The sequence below is a fragment of the Diadema antillarum genome, unplaced genomic scaffold (genome assembly GCF_040938485.1).
Source record: "Diadema antillarum isolate AM-2024a unplaced genomic scaffold, OU_Dant_1.0 scf00000149, whole genome shotgun sequence".
NCBI classification, from domain to species: Eukaryota; Metazoa; Echinodermata; class Echinoidea; order Diadematoida; family Diadematidae; genus Diadema; species Diadema antillarum.
Genome location: NW_027271038.1, coordinates 723,935 through 743,014, shown reverse-complemented (window position 1 = coordinate 743,014; position 19,080 = coordinate 723,935). Strand labels below are relative to the sequence as shown.

Below are 19,080 nucleotides of genomic sequence, written 5' to 3'. Positions count from 1 at the left end.
GAACCTCCGTGTATCTGATTTATTTATTTTTATGCCTCCGCCACGAAGTGGTGCCGGAGGCATTATGTTTTCGGGTTGTCCGTCCGTCCGTCCGTCCGTCCGTCCGTCCGTCCATGCGTCCTTCCGTCCATGCGTCCTTCCGTCCGTCCGTAATGAATTTTGTGGACAGGGTAACTACCAAAACCTTTTGAGGTATCCTAATATTCGGCGTATACAGTACTTATTTAGATGTGACATCAATGCCAAATGTAAAATCATCACTGGGGCGACAAGACCTCATATCTACAAAATGTCAAATGTTCAGGAGAGCAAAAAATATGGCCGCCAAAGCACTACCGGTATATCAAATGGGAAAGCCTTTCCTTTGACATGCTGTGTTGGCTTCATTTTTGGGGTAAGACAGCTAGGATTTGGACAGGACATCACTTAACTGATTATCTGACCATTAAGCCAAAAAAGTCATTTTCACCAAAATTTCAGATACGAGGTCTTGTCGCCCCAGCGACAATGAATATATATTTTTTTAACTGTTTAAAATGCCTTGTTGACATATATTATTCAGAGAATTATAGTCCCCTACCTAGCTATGTATAGTTATAGTCAAATTTTTCATGGCTAGACTTGAAAGTTAGACATATTTCTGATACATGTTTGTATTACTTCACAGTTTATATGCAAACTAGCATGCTCGTTACAAGCGTATGATAGTAGCTTCATAAGATTGCACTCATCTTGAACAGCAACACGGCATGGTTGTGGGTCATGTAGCAATGTTGTTCGGCAAACATGGATGCTTTGGTGATAATGACACCATGTTTGCAAAAAGCTCCTATGAATTTGAGTGAAGGTAGTATTTTTAAATTGAGAACTAGCATTAAGTGTTCCAATTATTCGCCTGCTGGTGGCATGCAAACCTACAGTACATCAGTATCTAAAATCTGTCAGGGATTGCAATGCAGTTTTAATACCACAATTTTGAAAGATACTTTTTTTCATACCTTTTTACCCGCAGGACTAAATTGTGTGGATTGGTGGAGATACGTACGTAGCAACATAAAACTGCTAGTGATACAGACGCGGCTACACATGTCGTCCAGTTTTTGACTTCTGCAAGGGACAACACAGGAATAGCTACAACTGGACTTGCCTTTACCTTGTTCAAACAGAGAGAAAGAGAAGGAGAGAACAACATCAACAACAACAACATACAAATATGTCCCATTACCAAACAAAGAGGAAATTGAAAAAAAAAAGAATTAAACTAGCTGCTATTTGGAGGGGAATCTTGATGCAAAAGAGAAAGTCTGATTTGATATGACTAGGAAAGGCTTATTGGAGTAACAGCCACAATGGTTGAGAACCTCCGTGTATCTGATTTATTTATTTTTATGCCTCCGCCACGAAGTGGTGCCGGAGGCATTATGTTTTCGGGTTGTCCGTCCGTCCCTCCGTCCGTCCGTCCGTGCGTCCTTCCGTCCGTCCTTCCGTCCGTCCGTCCGTCCGTAATGAATTTTGTGGACAGGGTAACTACCAAAACCTTTTGAGGTATCCTAATAAAACTTGGCATGTATGTGTATTAGGGGGTGAAGTTGTGCCTATCAACTTTTGGGTGCACATGCTCAAGGTCAAAGGTCAAAAGGTCAAGGTCAAATGCTTAAAATTTCACTATTCCCCCCATATCTATGCAATGCCTAAAGATATTTTCTTTTGAAACTTAGTGTATACATGTATTACCCAATTAAGATTCTCTGGTGAAAGTTTGGGATCATGAGGTCAAAAGGTCAAAGGTCAAAAGGTCAAGTAAAATGTTAAAATTTCACTTTTTTTCTCTGTATCTTGGAAATTGTTCAAGGTATCTTCATAGAACATAGTATATATGCATGTACTGACTTGCAGTGATTATCTAGGGAATTTAGGGTTCATTGGGTCAAAGGTCAGGGGTCAAAGGTCAAGGGCAATACTTCAAAATTTTACTATTTTCCTTATATTTATGCAATGCCAGCAGGATTATTATTTTTTTTTACTTGATGTATGCATGTATAACCCAATAGAGATTCTTTGGGATTTTTTTTTTTTGCCAAGAAGGTCAAAGGTCAAAAGGTCAAAGATCAAGTGAAAGTGCTGAACTTACTTCTTTCTCCATATCCTGGAAGTGGCTCAAGTTATCTTGAAACTTAGTACGTATTTATGTATGTTCTGCCTGACAGTGATTCTCTTATAAATCAAAGGCCAGGTAAAAATACTGTTCAATACAGAAATTGCACTTTTTCTCCATACCTTGAAAATTACTCATGGTGCATAAACTTATGAAAGGGTCAAAGTCAAGTTAAAGTTCTTAAATCCCCAAATACATGCTCTCCTATTCATCCAATTAAACATAGGTCAAGGAAGGTAAACATTCAATACATTTGTGACAAATATGTCATTTTAATATTTTGCCAATTTTGTGAAAATGTAATCACACATTGTCCACATGTACTATAGACCTATTAGGAGAATCATGCATTATGGCAGAGGCATACCAGTCGCCATAGCGACATTTCTAGTTTTGTTGTTTTTTTTAAAGAAGTGGAGACATTAAATGATGATGATTTGAATTGAATAAGGCCAAGAGAACAAATTAAAGGCAGAGTATTTTGATTATCCTGTGTGAACAGATGGGGGAAAAGCCAGCAGTTGTATATCTTTTTGCACAATAATGATCGGTTATGGGCAAGTGCATTTGCATTTGCATAACAGGGTGTGCATACTATGAGGTATCCACAAAACACTCAATCGATCACACTGTATGCAAATGCTGTAGTAGTGTATCAATCCTCTTCAAGAGTTGTTGTAATTTGCTAATATATTACTAACTTGCCCCCTTTTTTTTTAAATTTCACACTTTCACTGTGCAGAACTTTCCTCCATAATGTGTTGAGTCTTCTCAAGTTGATTTCTAGAGTGTGCATGTGTCATAGTATTTTACGAATTATGGTAAGACTACATAGGCGTGCAACAATGTCAACAGTGTAATTATATGAATGTAAACATTAATATACCTCATTATCTGGTATGCACCCATATTGCATGTTATTAGCAGTGGTTTCAAGAATTTTTACTGGAATGTAATGTATGAGACTTTTTTTTTTCTCTCCTTATACATAACAACATGGTACTGTTGACATTAGTGCATCAATAGCCCTAATACAATCATAATGAAGCCACCATTTCACCCCAAGTCACTTACGCAGTATTAGTAACTATAATTTCGTGCTTGTTAAGTCTTCTTTTAGAATTGCATGTTCACATTATGGCTGTCCTTTCTACATTTTTTTTTTTCCAAATAGGAATTCCTGTAATTATACCATCATAATCATGAATTCTACTGTGATTGCTCAAGTATATACACCTCAGGTATCTGCATTTATCGCCAAATAGTCCTGTTGTAGAGAAATAGTGTATGACTGAGATACCATTCTCTGACAGAAGTAAGCAAGCAGAGATGATCTCCAATACATCACCTTTGAATTTTCACAATGCAGAATGCAAAACTGTGTTACACCTGTAGGCCATTGTGTTCATAAGATACAAAGTTATTGTATACAACATTTATTTCTCTTTTTTTCTTTTTTTTTTGCTGAATGGAAATAGATTGATTGTCAACTTTCGAATGAATAAAAAAAAATAAGGAAAGTGAAGAAACACCGCTTCGCAACAGTCAGTGACAGGTCACATATATGAAATGTGGATGGCATTACTTAAATGCCTTTGAAATAAAATGCTAAATTAGCAACCTGTATCCATGTAGTATATACTTGTCAAGAATAAGATACAATTTGTAGCCGTTGAAGTGTTTGACAGGAAAGAATAGAATATTTTAGCAAGCGTAAGTTGAATAACTGACAGATTAATTACATGTATGAAAAGTGAAAGAAGCTTGTTTAATCCAGTACATCATTAGTACTCTTATTACATGTGATTTGCATTAGTGATCAATGAAATAAATTAACAAAACACTCTTTCAAATACCACACCAGCTTCGTTCCATAGTGTTTATTTGGAGTCTCCCAATTTTCATGTGTGAATGTGTGTAGCATTGTGTTTTTCTTCACGCAAATTTTATCTGCACTATGATTTTAGAATAAACACACATTTCACTCTCGATTCCTGTTGTGTTATGTGAGCTTGAGCTCAATGATGCCGGAATTATAGCCCTGTTAAGAAAACAAAACCTGTGATTTATGTTGTACCATAAACCCAGTAACTCCATATATGGGTGTTATAATTTCATGAAGGTGTGATTTAAAGATATGTCTGTAATTCTAGAAAAAAAAGAAGAAGAATGAAAAAGGAGAAAAGTAAATACCCTATTTGACTAATAAGGGGATGCCTACTTCAGTGGCCATTAGTTAATCTAGGAGAGATGCCATTATAATGCTTAAAAAACTTGCTAGGAATTGCAAAGGAATTTTTGACTTCTGTCTGTAATGACTTCTCTGAAATTTGGCTCTTGCCAAGTCAATGGTCAGACAGTGGCAACATATTTGAGACCTACTGATAGGTAATATATACCGGTGGATACTGTATGTGCTGTTGCTACCTTACTATACCTGATCTTATCATCATCATCATCATCATCCATTCCTACTGATTTACAGAAATTTGTCGAGTTATCTTTGATATCATAATTTATATAGAAATGAATAAATGAATGAATGAATAAGTAAAGAAATAAGCGTAACTAGATTATGTATTGCATTTTTTTTTGTCTTGTCACAGTCAAGTTTTCAGAGCTGATGGGTTTCACCCTAACCCTTCAATCCTCGTCATCATTTGTTGCCATTAGTATTGTCATAATCTAATATTCTTGATTTTGTTTCTTTGTTTTGCTGAGCAAACTTTACCACTTTGCCTAGAGCTGGAGAATTTAATCATGCCTCTGCTACCATCCATCATCATTATTATCATTCCACTATTGCCATGATTATTCTTATTTTTACTTTCTTTTCTTTCCATGAAAGTTTTCCAGTTGTCAGAGACGGTGCATTTCATTGTCTTGATACTGGCATTGACATCATCATCTACTGGTGTCATTATTTTCAGTCAGCTGTCATGATTATTCTCAAATTGTCTCATCTGTGTTTTCCTCATTCAAACTCTCCAGTTCCCTCAGAGCCGACTCATTTCTCTGTGGTTCCCTTCAACGGGCTGGATGTAACAACAGTCGTCAAAGTGAAATGGCAGCCGCCTCATTCACCCAACGGTGTGATTGTGGAGTACCAGGTCTCCTACAGTGCCATCAACCGTACCCAGCTCGATCCCGCCCGGCAGATTGTTTCGACAAATGGTAGGGGAGGCATGCACCTTCAGGGAATAATTTCCCTTCTCAAAATTGAATAGCAATTTCAGTTGCTGGGCATATATTTTCAAGAAACTGGGGTACAATTTTATGTAAGGAAATTGCTGAACAAATGACACTTTGTATAGCGATCAAACCAAAATGTACAGTGAATTGCAATGTGATACCAGGAAAATTAATCCCTGCACCTGGGAGTTACAAACCTTCTTTGAACCAACCCTCAACCCTAGACATTTCTGTAGCACATGTAGCAGTAAATTCTGTCTCCATAACATGGGCTCACAGAGTCTCACCGTACATTCTTTGTTCTGAGTTCATCAGATGATAAGTAAACCTGAAAATTGTTCAAATGATTAAAAAATATATATATATATTTTACACCTTTATTGTATTTGTCCTACATGTGATGGTGATTCTCTCCGTGCCAGTTCATATGCTATTGTGATGACACATTTTCTGGTGCTGTTTGATCATGGTGTACATGTAAATTAGGACACTCTGTCCAGAGGGTTCTTCTATGATATCTATTTGCAGTGTGTGCCAGGCAGTTCATTTTGCTAGAGATGGTACTGTGTAGACATTCCAGTTGATATGTAAATCCTGATGAATGTGTGATTTAAGTTCAGGGGCTGAAAGCGTATACAGCAATGTATCAACAGTCGACTGTCATGTTGCAACCCAGATTGTTACCTCTTAACCCTAACTAGGGGCGAGCCCCCCCTCGACGTTTCTCGCAATGTATCGCTATCGCGAGAAGCCATCGCCGCAATGTTTCATGACTTTTTTCTTTCGAGTCTCCCGCATCTTTTGACACCAAATTTGCGATGCCCGCGTGTGCGGTTCTGAAGTTGCGCATAAATATGCACGTGCATGTCAGACCAAAAATTGCTAAAAAACATGAATTTGTGTACAATTTCAATGCAAACTGTGTTTACTGGCAAATTTCATAAAAGCATGATTATTTTGGGGGTTTATTGATTAAAATCAATTAATAACACATTTTCTTGTCCTGAACAATGTCACGGACAAATTTCATCGAAAAAACAATGAAAAACATAAAGTCGAAAAAACAAACAAATACATAAGAAATTAAAAATACAATAAAATACTCAGGAAATTTTTTCTGATTGTGCAATTTTTTTCTCTTACATTTGCTAAAGGCTAAGAATATTTACACCAAAAATGTGCCTGTTTTGAGCTTTATTTAGTGATTTATACCAAATTGTCTGATTTCATGCATCATTATGCATAAATTAGCATAATTTAGTGTAAATGATAATTTTTGAAAAAAATTAACTTCATGGTACTTTAGATTACATCATAGGCAATGTGTGTGCCAATTTTCATCGCGATCACGCGGTCGACGGCCGAGATCCGGAGGGGGGGCCTGGAAGGCCCCCCCGGCTCTATCATCTACCTAAATAGCCCGGCCTAGTTAGGGTTAACCCGCTGAGGATGGACTGATTTTGCTACAACATGCATTTCCCATAAATCCCTGCCCGAGTATACTCGGAACTCATCCTCCTGTGGTTAATGAGAGACAAGACGAGAAAGTTAGTTGAGTTTTCATTTTCTTTTCTCCTTGTGCTGTGTCTGTCTCATCAAATCATGATATGTTGACTGCCACTTAATAAAAGTGTTTTAGTCTACATTAGTAAGCAAATCACAAGTGCTTAATTCTAGTGGGGCACTTTGTGTGCAAAATGTCCACAAAACGGTTAATGTTTCTTTAGCATGGAGAAAGGTATGAAGAAGGTATTTTATTAGCTTTCCCCAACAGAAATGGGAGTGTCAACGTGATTGATAGAGCAGGGTAGAGCAGGGCATTCCATCCCCGTTCCATTCCATTCCATTCCAAAAGTAGATTGTGTGGATGACTCACACCATGTTTCCTCCCCCACGTTGCCAGGAACTACTCACCAAGTGGTGGTATACAACCTGAAGGCCGGCTACCACTATATCTTCAGAGTGAAGGCATTCACCAGCGTTGGAGGTGGGGCCTCTTCTACTCCGCTGCTCTATGTGGTGAAGGAGCACCCAATGACGACAGGGACACCATGTGAGTGTAAATCCCAAGAATGCCTTTCTCCCTTTTCACTGGTCTGCGATTGGCGCCCTGTGAACGATAGGATGTTAGAGCAGCTGAGTTGCGAAGTCGCCCTGATTCTGTGGGAGGCTTCCTGCAAACTGAGATGTTTTGTCACATACTCTCTGGAGAATTTAAACATCCTCCTGATTTGCAAATTATTTTTTCCCATTGAGATGCTTGTAGTACACAAGTATCTACCTGATCACTCCTTGGAACCCCACTGATATTTAAAGGTCCAGTTTTACCTTTGGAAGCAGTGATTTCAAAAATGTTCAAGATATCACATTTGATGCATATGAGTGGGTCTGTTGTACCACAAAACATCCCACTATATAAAATTTTCGCAATAAAGCCTAAAATATAAGGAGATATAAGTATTTTTCTTAATGAACCATAACTGTAGACAGTTTAGTCTGGAAACATTTTTATTGTAACTACTGTTCACATATTGTATTTTTAACTATACTTAGCATTGAATTTATTGATTCAAATTTTTACAGTGGTTGTTTCTATCCCTACACATTTTAGCATTATTTTAAAGCACTAATGTTGGGTTTTTGTTTCATCTGCAAGTGGTAAATTATGCCTTTAATGTGCAAACACTGGCAGTCATGGAGCAGTGTGTTACAATTACAGGACGGGAATACTTTCAGTTTCACTTTTAGTACTTGACCCTTTAGGACCTTAACTGCCCTCAGTTGCCCCCCTGTTTGTGTCATGTGAATGTTTGAAAGACAGTGTGTTTTTGTGCCTGGTTTTTATCACCCTGCCTTGCAAATTAATCTCCAGTCATAGCATAGAAGTTACTGTTGCTTTTTGTGAACTAAGGTTGATATTGCAAGTATCTCCATGTGTAAATCTTGCTTAAAGACATATTTTAGTTGATTTGAGATGTGTGTGATTGCAGAATTTGTTTCGTTTTGAGAAAGCACTTTTTCCTCATAAATATCATGAGACTAACTAGAGGGAAGTCAGTTCAGGATTTCTCAAAGTAATTATTCTTCATGGGATGGGTGAGCATCTACTTGTAAGCATTTTATTTTCTTTTTTTTTTGTGAACTTAAGGCTTTACCATTGTGTATTCCAGAATTTAAAAAGTAAACTTAACATAACTTTTAATTTATAACTATAACATGCAGTATGTAATTACACTGTATTTCTATGTCACTTTCTCAGCTGGTGTTTCCCATCTGTCTATCTGTCTGTCTGTGTGTCTGTCTAGTTGTCCATTCATCATTCAATTCCTCTCTCAAGCAATCTTCATGCCCAACTATGAATTAGTCTGTCTATGTCTTTACCTGTCTGTCTACCTGTGCACCTTATATCTATAGATATGCACTGGTCTATATATTTTGGCACCTGATTTGTCTTTGTCCTTGAGATTGCGGTGAAGCAAAAATCTGTATATTGAGTGAATGTATCCATATTGTTTTGATTTTCATGGGCCACTGTGTATGTCACTTTACTTTGCCTCTCCATGTAGTGGATCGTCCCTTTGATGGGCTGGGAGGAGAGCTTGAGAAAGGGATTGTGGCAGGCATTATCCTAGCAACCATCTGCATCATGATCTGCACCCTCCTGCTGGTGGTCAGGCACAGGTAAATCTGGTGTGGCGTTGGGTAAGAGTGTGCTGTCTGCTTCTTACCACGGTGTCAGGTAGCTATGGAATTAAATGGGTTGGGGGGTGGGATGGAGAGGGAGTGTTGTGCACACTCAGTACCACATTGTGAGATGGTCTTGAAATTAAATGTGTGTGTGGGGGGGGGGGGGGGGGGGGGGCAAAAGACCCGGAAGTGTTGTGCATAATAATTTTTCGGAATCACAAGTCATGGCGTCACGTATGTATGATAAAATAAAGACAAAGAGAATTCCACAAATTACATTTGTTTTGAAAATGAAAAGTAACACATTCCCTTGACTTGTTCCTCTCATACTATATGTGAAGGGTACCTTAATATCATTTTTTATATGTGACGTCACAGAGTGTTGCAGTCTTCTAATCCAGCAGTGACTGTCCCAAAACTTTGGAAGAATTCATAACTTTTTTTTTTCAGATTGTCCAATTTTCCTCAAACTTTGCTGGTATGTTCCACTAATATTGCTGCATTACGGCATTTCACATGCATATTATTTGGGTTTTGTCCATGCATTATATCACATGTGTGAAACCAACCTCTTTTTTTTCGTCCTGACCAGGAGAGACTGCCATCACCAGTTCTGTGTCACTGACAAGGAGGGAAGCCAAGCCAACCACATGGAGATGGTCGGCCAGGCAGATCCCCTTACCTACAGATTTACCACCCCTTGCCGCAACATGCTGGTCATCAGCATACCCATAGTACAGCGGAAGAGGTCAGTGTCTGCCCTCCCTGTAGTAAACTTCCATCGGCATTGTATCAGGTGTTAACACGCCATGCCTGCTCTTTGTAGACTCAGAGATCATTGAGATCATGATGTCAAGTTTAGAACAAAAAAAATATTTAGATGAGAACAAAAAGGTCCATATCTGAGATGTTATATTGTTTTGAGGACAAGCAGTATCAGATTTTAGATGGTGGTCATAATTCTAATGTCTGTGTAACAGCTTAGAAGAGGTAGAATGAAAATGATGCATTTCAGTGGAGTGCTTAGTCCCACTACTAGTTTTATATGTGCAGATCTTGTGTTCCTGCGTAGCTAGACCCAAAATGTAAACATTATGCCTTCTCTGTATGTGGTGCTGGAGACATTTAAAAGAATTAAGTGAAAATAATGATAATAATAATTCTTTGAGAGGAATTTTTTTTTCTGTCTTCCCAGATTTCAAAGGGTGTAATATCATCTAGAACTATTCTAAGCAACTTCTTTGAAAATTGTTTTTTTTTCTGGAAATGATGCGAAAATGGTGGATTTTCTATACAAGGCTGAGGAGGATTCTATTACTGCATGTCAACATAATGCAACCACAGTTTATGTTATCGTTAGATCTTTAACTTCAGATATTCAAAACTACGGTAATGGTTCAAATTTTAATCGAATGTTTAATGATCTGATATTTTTCTCTCCTTACTTCCATTCATGATGTTTATCTTGTTGACATTTTTCTGTAGAGGAATTTAGAGAGGGAATTCTTTCATTGTAATTCTTACTTATGTACCAATATTGAATAAAGGAAAATGAATGTTGAATTTGCATGCAAGGAAAAGGAAGGACAAAAAAAGAGAAGATCATACTTTGATATCATGACTCTTCACATATTCAATGTAGGGAGATGGCTGAATATTGTTGCTACAATCTAGTATTGCTCATGAGCTATAAAGTGCATGTACAAGTTCTCACTAAGCAAATAACTGCACCCTTTCATAATATATGCAAACAAAGTGGCCCACCTCTGCATGTATTCTTTCTCTGAGACAAATAAACCAAGAGATGCAACAGAGAGATTGTAATACTAATACAGCACAACACATCCTACAGAAATTGACTTACAACAGATAACATGCACATCCTTCAGTTGACGTTTTAGGCAGTATGATAATACAGTTTTCAAAGCCAACTTGGGTGCATCGGATATCCACTCATAGCACTGACTGGTACCACAAAAAAAAAGGAAATGAATGCTGTCTGGAAATAATGTATTGTGCAATCCACCTGCGTATCCCACTTTATTGTACAAACTTGGTATAAACTTTTTTTTTTTTTTTTAGAAAATGGTAAATAGTTCATGGGGCATCACCAAAGAATAGAGCCTTTGTGTCTGTGCTTCATTAGTTATTGTATACGCCATATATTTAGCGAGTCAAATTTTTGCGAATCAAGACTTCCCGGCGATATTGGAGTCGTTAAATTCATGATCGTGGATTACTGTACTGAACTGAGAAATGTATACATGTGCGTCACATTCATATTGGGATCAGAGTCATTATTTTCGCTTGTCTTTAATTTCGCGCACAGCACCTGACTCGCGAGATTCGCAAAAATAAAACCTCACAAAATATTCAGCATATACAGTACTTTGCCACTTAGCAGAGCTGTGGTGGTTAAGTATTATGAGTTGACATGAGCTCTAACACTTCCTTCTGTCTTGCAAATACTTGAGGTTATAAGTAGAATGGTACTCTTACCAGGAATCCTTGCATTAGAACGCTACTTCTATCCTATAAATGATGTTGTGGGTTTGAAGTGGAAGGTAATGCTTCTGTAAATTCCTGTTTGGTGGGGCTGGGTTAATTTTTTTTTCAAACATTCCAGGTGAGTTTTGTTGACCCTAGGATAAAGCTCATATTTCAAATATCACTTGTTTGTTCTCACTTTGAAAGAATTGTGATGACATTCCACAGTAATCATCATTTCAAGCCCCAGGTTTTCCATTTCTGGTAAGAAATTGCACCCCCCCCCTCCCATGAGCAAATTTATGAAATGTTTGTTGCAGATTATGATTAAACCGAGCGTAATGAATGTTTAAAGGCAGTTTGCTAATTTGATCAATATTTTTGAACCTCGTGATTGATTCAAGCAGCTGGATATTGTATGGTGTCCTGTTCATGAACAAGAACTATTACACCTTGACTCAACACAGCCATCCACAACTTTCAACGACAACTTAGCTGGATAGGAGAACTTTACATGAATGCAGGTAATACAAGAGACAACTGAACCCAATACTTTTGTCTCTTCTAGTACTTTTGAAATGACAGTGTCACATTCTTTGCCAAATCAATCCATGCTCTCATGAAAAAAAAAATTCTTTAAGAACCCATTGATAGGACCAAAATCTGTTTGATATGCCCTTAAATCATAGATTACTGTTCTCTCTGTGCCATGTAGAATTTGACATCAAAATAACTGCAGTTAACTTGGATTAAGCTGCAGTGGCATAAGTCAAATTTTGCCCAAGTGATATGAACAGTGTGTGAATCACACCATGTGAGTTGTTGATTGCCAAAGTTGTAGCCTTTCCTCTAGTCCCAGTGCATTTGACATATGCAGAATTGAGACTAGTATCAAAACAGGGATCGTGTTAGTTATGATAGATGACAATCATTTAATCTACTGCAAGGGTCCATGTGAATAGTCTGTAAAGGTTAGTACAAATATTCATACAAATATGACAACAAAATTTACTAACTATGGGCATGAATGAAAGTTCCTTTGTTTTTTGTTTTTTTTTTAGTGTTTGGGCACTGCAACACAACAGCACAGTCAAGAGCACATAAACATGATCGCAATCTGTAATGCTTTCCAGCTGACCCCAAACCCAGAATTTTCTGAGTTGCAGGACTGAAGTGGCAACACAGTTCTTGGCTTAACACATACTCCATACCTATTTCATATTGAATGTCGTTCATGCAAAGTGAAAACTCACTAACTTGTATGTTTGAAGTGGTTCCTACAATCTTGCTGGTAGCTAATGGATATAGGCATGTTATTTGACATGTCATAGGTTTAAGTCATGACTTAGGCAGTCTACCTTCTAGTTTTAGTCCATGTGAAAAATTTGTGGCATTTATTTTAGTGTACAGTGTAGCAGTTCCAGTGTTTTACTCCATAATTTCAGTGTACTTGCAATTCTTATATGCTGAAAAAGACACTATCATAGACAATGTTCATAGGTTGGTATGGAGCAATTAACAATTTTCAGTGCAATAAATCATTTAATTCATCACTTACTACTTTTTTTCTTTTGCTCGCCTTTGACAGTGCTTTTGACCATTAGAAATAGATAAATCATGATCATTTGCATGAGTAGAAGAAAGGAAGATGGGACATGGGTCAGTCATACAAATTATGTGTTTTTGTGCCAAGACTTACTAACAAACATCCTTCACTTCCTAGTAACCGCAGTTAAATGCATTTACCAGGACAAGAGCTTGAATGCTTACAGCTGACTGGTTGTTTCCTGCTTTGCTGCCATGTCATCTGCTGTCTTGATTACAGTGTAGTTTGACTTATTTCCAAAACATCTCATGAGATGGGCCCTCAGAAGGCTGTAAGTGACTTTGGTTTGGTCAGTGATTGACATGGTTGGCACACTGTGGGCGGGGGGAGATATGAGTTCTGCAAAGTGTTGTCACAGAAGCAAATCAAGAAAAACAAGGAAAAGTAGAAATTACGCGGTGCGTAATATATGTCCCCGCCGGAAGTAGCATTTTGTAGCAAAATGTGCAATATAGGTCAAAGGTCAAAGAAGTCAAAGGTCAAAATTCTGTGTAAAAGTTTTGAAGCCCTCACCTCGTGCATCACATAAAGCAAACGGAATCGAAATCGGGTTAGAAATGGCGAAGGAGTAGCATTTTATAGCCAATGTACAATACAGGTCAAAAATCAAGGTCAAAGGTCAAAGAAGGCAAAGGTCAAAATTCTGTGTAAAGTTTTGAAGCCCTCACCTAGTGCCATCACATAAAGCAAACGGAATCGAAATCGGGTTAGAAATGGCGAAGGAGTAGCATTTTGTAGCAAAATGTACAATATAGGTCAAAAATCAAGGTCAAAGGTCAAAGAAGGCAAACATCAAAAATTCTGTGTAGAAGTTTTTGAAGCCCTCACCTAGTGCCATCACATAAAGCAAACGGAATCGAAATCGGGTTAGAAATGGCGAAGGAGTAGCATTTTGTAGCAAAATGTACAATATAGGTCAAAAATCAAGGTCAAAGGTCAAAGAAGGCAAAGGTCAAAATTCTGTGTAGAAGTTTTGAAGCCCTCACCTAGTGCCATCACATAAAGCAAACAGAATCGAAATCGGGTAGAAATGGCGAAGGAGTAGCATTTTATAGCAAAATGTACAATATAGGTCAAAAATCAAGGTCAAAGGTCAAAGAAGTCAAAGGTCAAAATTCTGTGTAGAAGTTTTGAAGCCCTCACCTAGTGCCATCATATAAAGCAAACGGAATCGAAATCGGGTTAGAAATGGCGAAGGAGTAACATTTTGTAGCAAAATGTACAATATAGGTCAAAGGTCAAGGTCAAAGGTCACGACTGAAATTCTGTGTAGAAGTTTCAAAGCTCCCATGTAGTGCTATCATATAAAGCAAACAGAATCAAAATTGGCTCATAAATGACAGAGAAATAGCAAATTGAAGATTTTGATCACACACGGACGCACACACGGACAGACGGACACACACACGTACGGAGCCCGTTTCATAGTCCCCTGCTCGAACTCATTCGGCGGGGACAAAAAGATAAAGACACAAAACAAAACAAAAACTGGTTCTGTGACATAGTGATATTCTAGTGGTTCTCTCCCTGAAGTACACAGCCTCTTCCACTCCAATCATGCCTCAATTTCTGCTTCTTTTACCTGCTATCCCTGTTTGCAATAGTTGAGTGTGGTACACTGAAGGGACAGGAACACTTGACAATTTTTGTAGATTATTCAGTATTGCCACATTAAGTTTGATTGCAAATTGTACAAACAAGTCTGTGCCTCATTGAAAGTATGTTAACATTTACGTCGGCAAGCAATATTATATATTTTGTATATCATAAATGGTACTGCTGTCATGCCCTTTATTTGCCATTCTTTGGTTTGTTCTCATTAGTGTCACTTTTTATGCCTCTGCCCGAAGGGTGCTGGAGGCATTATTTAATCTGTCTTTCAGATGTAATTTTTTGTAGTATTAAAAAGTAGTATTAATGTGAAATTTGGAATTTGCTGTTAGTTTGTTTTCTTCAACTTGGGTTGCTAGAAGGTTTTGGTGAATATTACACATTTGTATTGTGTGGAGGATGGTATACCGTATGTTCAATATTACAGGGCAATGGAATCATACGGCCTGATCACTGAATTTATATATACTGGCGTATTTTAAATTACCATCATTACAAAGGCTAGAGTACAGCTAGAAAAATAAAATTGTAGCTCTTTCATGCTTTTTGTTCGTTTGTTTGTTTTGTTTTTTTTCGGCAGATTTTGTAGCCAAAGAATGTATTTTCTTCTTAGTGTGTGTGTTATGCCAGAGTTACAAGTGAGAACATAAGTTTCAAAACTTGCTGAGAATGCTTAGGGCCATGCACTCAGTAGCGTATGTGCGTAAACAAAAATGACTTAAACATGTTTTAGTGCAAGCAACTTTTTATCACATATGCTATGATCACCATCATTTTCATGTAATATTGTCATTCTACCATGAAAAAGGTAAATATTAGGACTTTGCAGCTAAGTGAATCTGTTTACATTGCTGCCTTCCTGAAACACCTCTCTCTTCAAGTTTCTGTTTTAGCATGTACAAGTATTATGTGAGTTCAATTATCTCATTTTTGAGAACATTTGTTTTATAGGTCATATTTAACAAGTCATTTGAAAAGAACACTTGACAAGTGCAGTTTATTTCATGATTTAAGTTGCAATAGTAATAGATTCTTTCTTTTTTTCAAAATTGTATCCCTCAGTACGTGTACCAAAGGATACTTTGGATTAAGTAGTGTTACTCCACCAATTCACATTTGTGTGCACAATACTGGCCACATTTCTTGGCAGAGTTTATTCCAATATAGAGTAGAGGGGTGCATCAATTAAAAATATCTAGCAGCCTACAACTTTTTGTGTTAGTGCCCTTCATGTAGCTCTTTCTGTCATCTATATACACAAAATGGTTGATTTTTGAGGGTGTGTTTATGTGCATTCTCAATAGCCACATTTCTTGAATTTTTTTTTCTTCAAATTTTGTGTAGATTTTTATCATGGTCAAATCTGAACTGCCTGTATGTTTTGGTTATTCTGCCTCCAGTGTTCAACCCATTACAGGGTTGCCACTGTGTCATATTTCTTTTTGTGTTTTCTTTCATCCACATTGCTTGTACATCATGGTAAAACTTAGACCCCTTATAGTGGGGTGCCCTAGCACTCAGTCATTTCAAATTCATGTAAAAGTTTCAATTTTGGTACCAAATTGAAGGTTATGATCTGAAGAACAATTTTGGTTCGAGTGTCAAGCATGTATCATAAAAAATTCAAAATGGCGGCCAAAATCCAAAATGGCCGCCAATTTCAAGGTTTTTTCGCATTATGACTCGTAACTCTTGTTCTATTGAGTCTAGAATGAAGATTTTGCTCTCTATACCTATGATTGCACATGTCAGGAATTGAATACGAGTAAAATGAACACATTTAGAGCACATCTTCAATTCAAAATGGCCGCCAAAATCCAAGATGGCTGCCGTTTTAAAGCTTATTTGCAGTATGACTCGTAACTCTTGTAGTATTGAGTGTAGAATGGAGATTTTGGTCTCTATACCTATGATTACACATGTGAGGAATTGAATAAAAATAAAGTGAACACAATTAGAGCACATCTTCTAGTCAAAATGGCCGCAAAAATCCAAGATGGCTGCCATTTTCAAGCTATTTTCCGTTGTGACTCGTAACACCTGTACTATTGAGTCTGGAATGGAGATATTTGTCTCTACACCTTTGACTACACATGTGAGGAGTTGAATATGAATAGAATTAACGCAATTAGAGCACATCTTCTATTCAAAATGGCTGCCAAAATCTAAGATGGCTGCCATTTTCAAGCTATTTTGCATAGCGACTCATAACTCTTGTACTATTGAGTCTAGACTTTAGATTTTGGTCGCTATGCCTATTATTGCACGTGTCAGGAATTTAATAGAAATAAAATGATCACAATTAGAGCACATCCTCTATTCAAAATGGCCGCCAAAATCCAAGATGGCTGCCATTTCAAGCTTATTTGCTTTATGACTCGTAACTCTTGTACTATTAAGTCTAGAATTTACATTTTGGACTCTATACCTATGATTGCATGCATTATCAATTGAATGAAAATAAAACGAACACAATTAGAGCACATCTCCAATTCAAAATGGTCGCCAAAATCGAAGATGGCTGCCATTTTCAAGCTTATTTGCAATGTGACTCGTAACTTTTGTACTATTGAGTCTAGAATGGAGATTTTGGTCTCTATACCTATGATTGCATGTGTGGGGAATCAAATTAAAAAAAAAACCAACACAATTGGTGCATGCATTCAATTCAAAATACCAACCAAATCCAAGATGGCTGCCACTTTCAAATTTCCTTTTTTCCGCATCATGCCTCATAAGATTCATACTTATGCTATTGGTAATATCAGTCTCTCCACCAATTTTATTTACTTGTATGAGGAATTGACTGCTAAACAAATAGACATCATTGGAGCATATCTTCTTTCATTATTACATAAACAGTTGCTCTAAGAAATCCGTCCACAATGCATTAAAGTAACAAAAATGGTTGACAAATTGTCCAAATATACATATTTTTGTGGTCGCATTGAAAAATGTTCTCGTCTAGCAACTTCTGGCATGTAAACACAATCTGACATGTGCACTTCAGCTTTGTCTTAACACATTTGCACTGAGAGCAGGCATTTGGGCAGGTGCACTTCGCATCCAGGTGAAAAACATCCTTAGCAAGGAGTAGCATGGTCCAAATGGGAAGCAGCTTGCCGTCTTCTTTTTTCCATCCATGGTTCATTGGCTAGGCTGTTCGCAGGCATCACTAACATTAAGGCTGGCTTCCAACGACGCTTGAAAAACTGACCTAGCGCTCATAGACCTTTCATCAGCATACGGCACAGTGTGGAGACGAGGTCTCCTTTTGAAATTTTCTCAAATCCTGAATTGCCAGACTACTCTGCGCTGCTTGTCTTTGGTCTAAAATTCAGGGTCACTCTGGGTAAACAGACCAGCTCTGTTAGGACTCTCAATGATGCCCCCCCCCCCCCTTGGTTCTGTGTTGGTTCCATTCCTTTTCAACATATACATGAGTGACATGCCCACCACTTCATCCAGGAAATTTGCTTATGCAGGTGACCTCGCCCTTACATATCAAAGAAGGTCCTTGGATGACATCAGCCAAGTCCTAACCCAAGATCTGAAGACAATGGAGGAGTACTTCACCTCCTAGAGACTTCGCGCCAACCCTTCAAAGACTACCATTACTTCTTTCCATTTTAGTAACCATCTTGCCAAAGCTAAGCTGAAGGTTGCCTTCTGTGGCAAGCCTGGAAGCATAAGGAGTTTCCAAAGGACCTCACTTACCGAGAACACCTAAAGAGAGTTGCAGACAAGTTGAAATCATGGGTCAACATCGTCAGGAAACTCGCCGGCAACACTTGGGGTTCAAAAGCCAGTACTCTCCGTACTGCAACACTGGCCCTCGCCTACTCAACTGCAGAGTACTGCTCGTCTTCGTTGGCCAAAAGCTGCCACACGAAATGAGTGCACTCAAGTTTACCCTCTTCACTGGCTACCTGTTTTAGCACACATCACTCCCCCCTTCCTACGCAGGATGGAAAGGATGGTAAGTGTCGCCAATGCCATCAATGCTGACCCTGACCTCCAAATCCACGACGACCTGAACAACTTGCCTCAATGCGCCTGAAATACCGCAGCCAGTCTAGATGTTCCTTCCATCACGCTGGAACACACTGACTCCAAAAGTGAATGACGCAGATGCTGGTCTGATGCTGTCTCGAACACAACTCAAGTCACGTGCAACACCATCACTGACCTGACTTTAAAGCCAGAGGGCTTCAACCTCCCTCAGAAACAGTGGCTCACCCTAAACCTCATCTGAAACCTCCATGCAAGGACATATGTCACCGTCTACACAAATGGGGTTCTTGTCTAGCCCAGCGTGTGACTGCGGCCATCCTTTCCAAAC

General features: G+C 38.2%; 1 protein-coding gene across 1 annotated transcript in view; it reads left to right on the top strand.

The window, feature by feature from the left end:
* Window positions 1–18,798, top strand: part of LOC139721743 (protogenin A-like) — a 28,855-nt gene extending 10,057 nt beyond the window's left edge. Inside the window, exons 6-10 of the mRNA XM_071633065.1 lie at window positions 5,147–5,329; window positions 7,251–7,400; window positions 8,914–9,028; window positions 9,627–9,782; window positions 18,705–18,798. Coding sequence (XP_071489166.1) covers window positions 5,147–5,329; window positions 7,251–7,400; window positions 8,914–9,028; window positions 9,627–9,782; window positions 18,705–18,798 — 698 coding nt within the window. The remainder of the gene's footprint in view (window positions 1–5,146; window positions 5,330–7,250; window positions 7,401–8,913; window positions 9,029–9,626; window positions 9,783–18,704) is intronic.
* The last annotated feature ends 282 nt before the right edge of the window (window positions 18,799–19,080 follow it).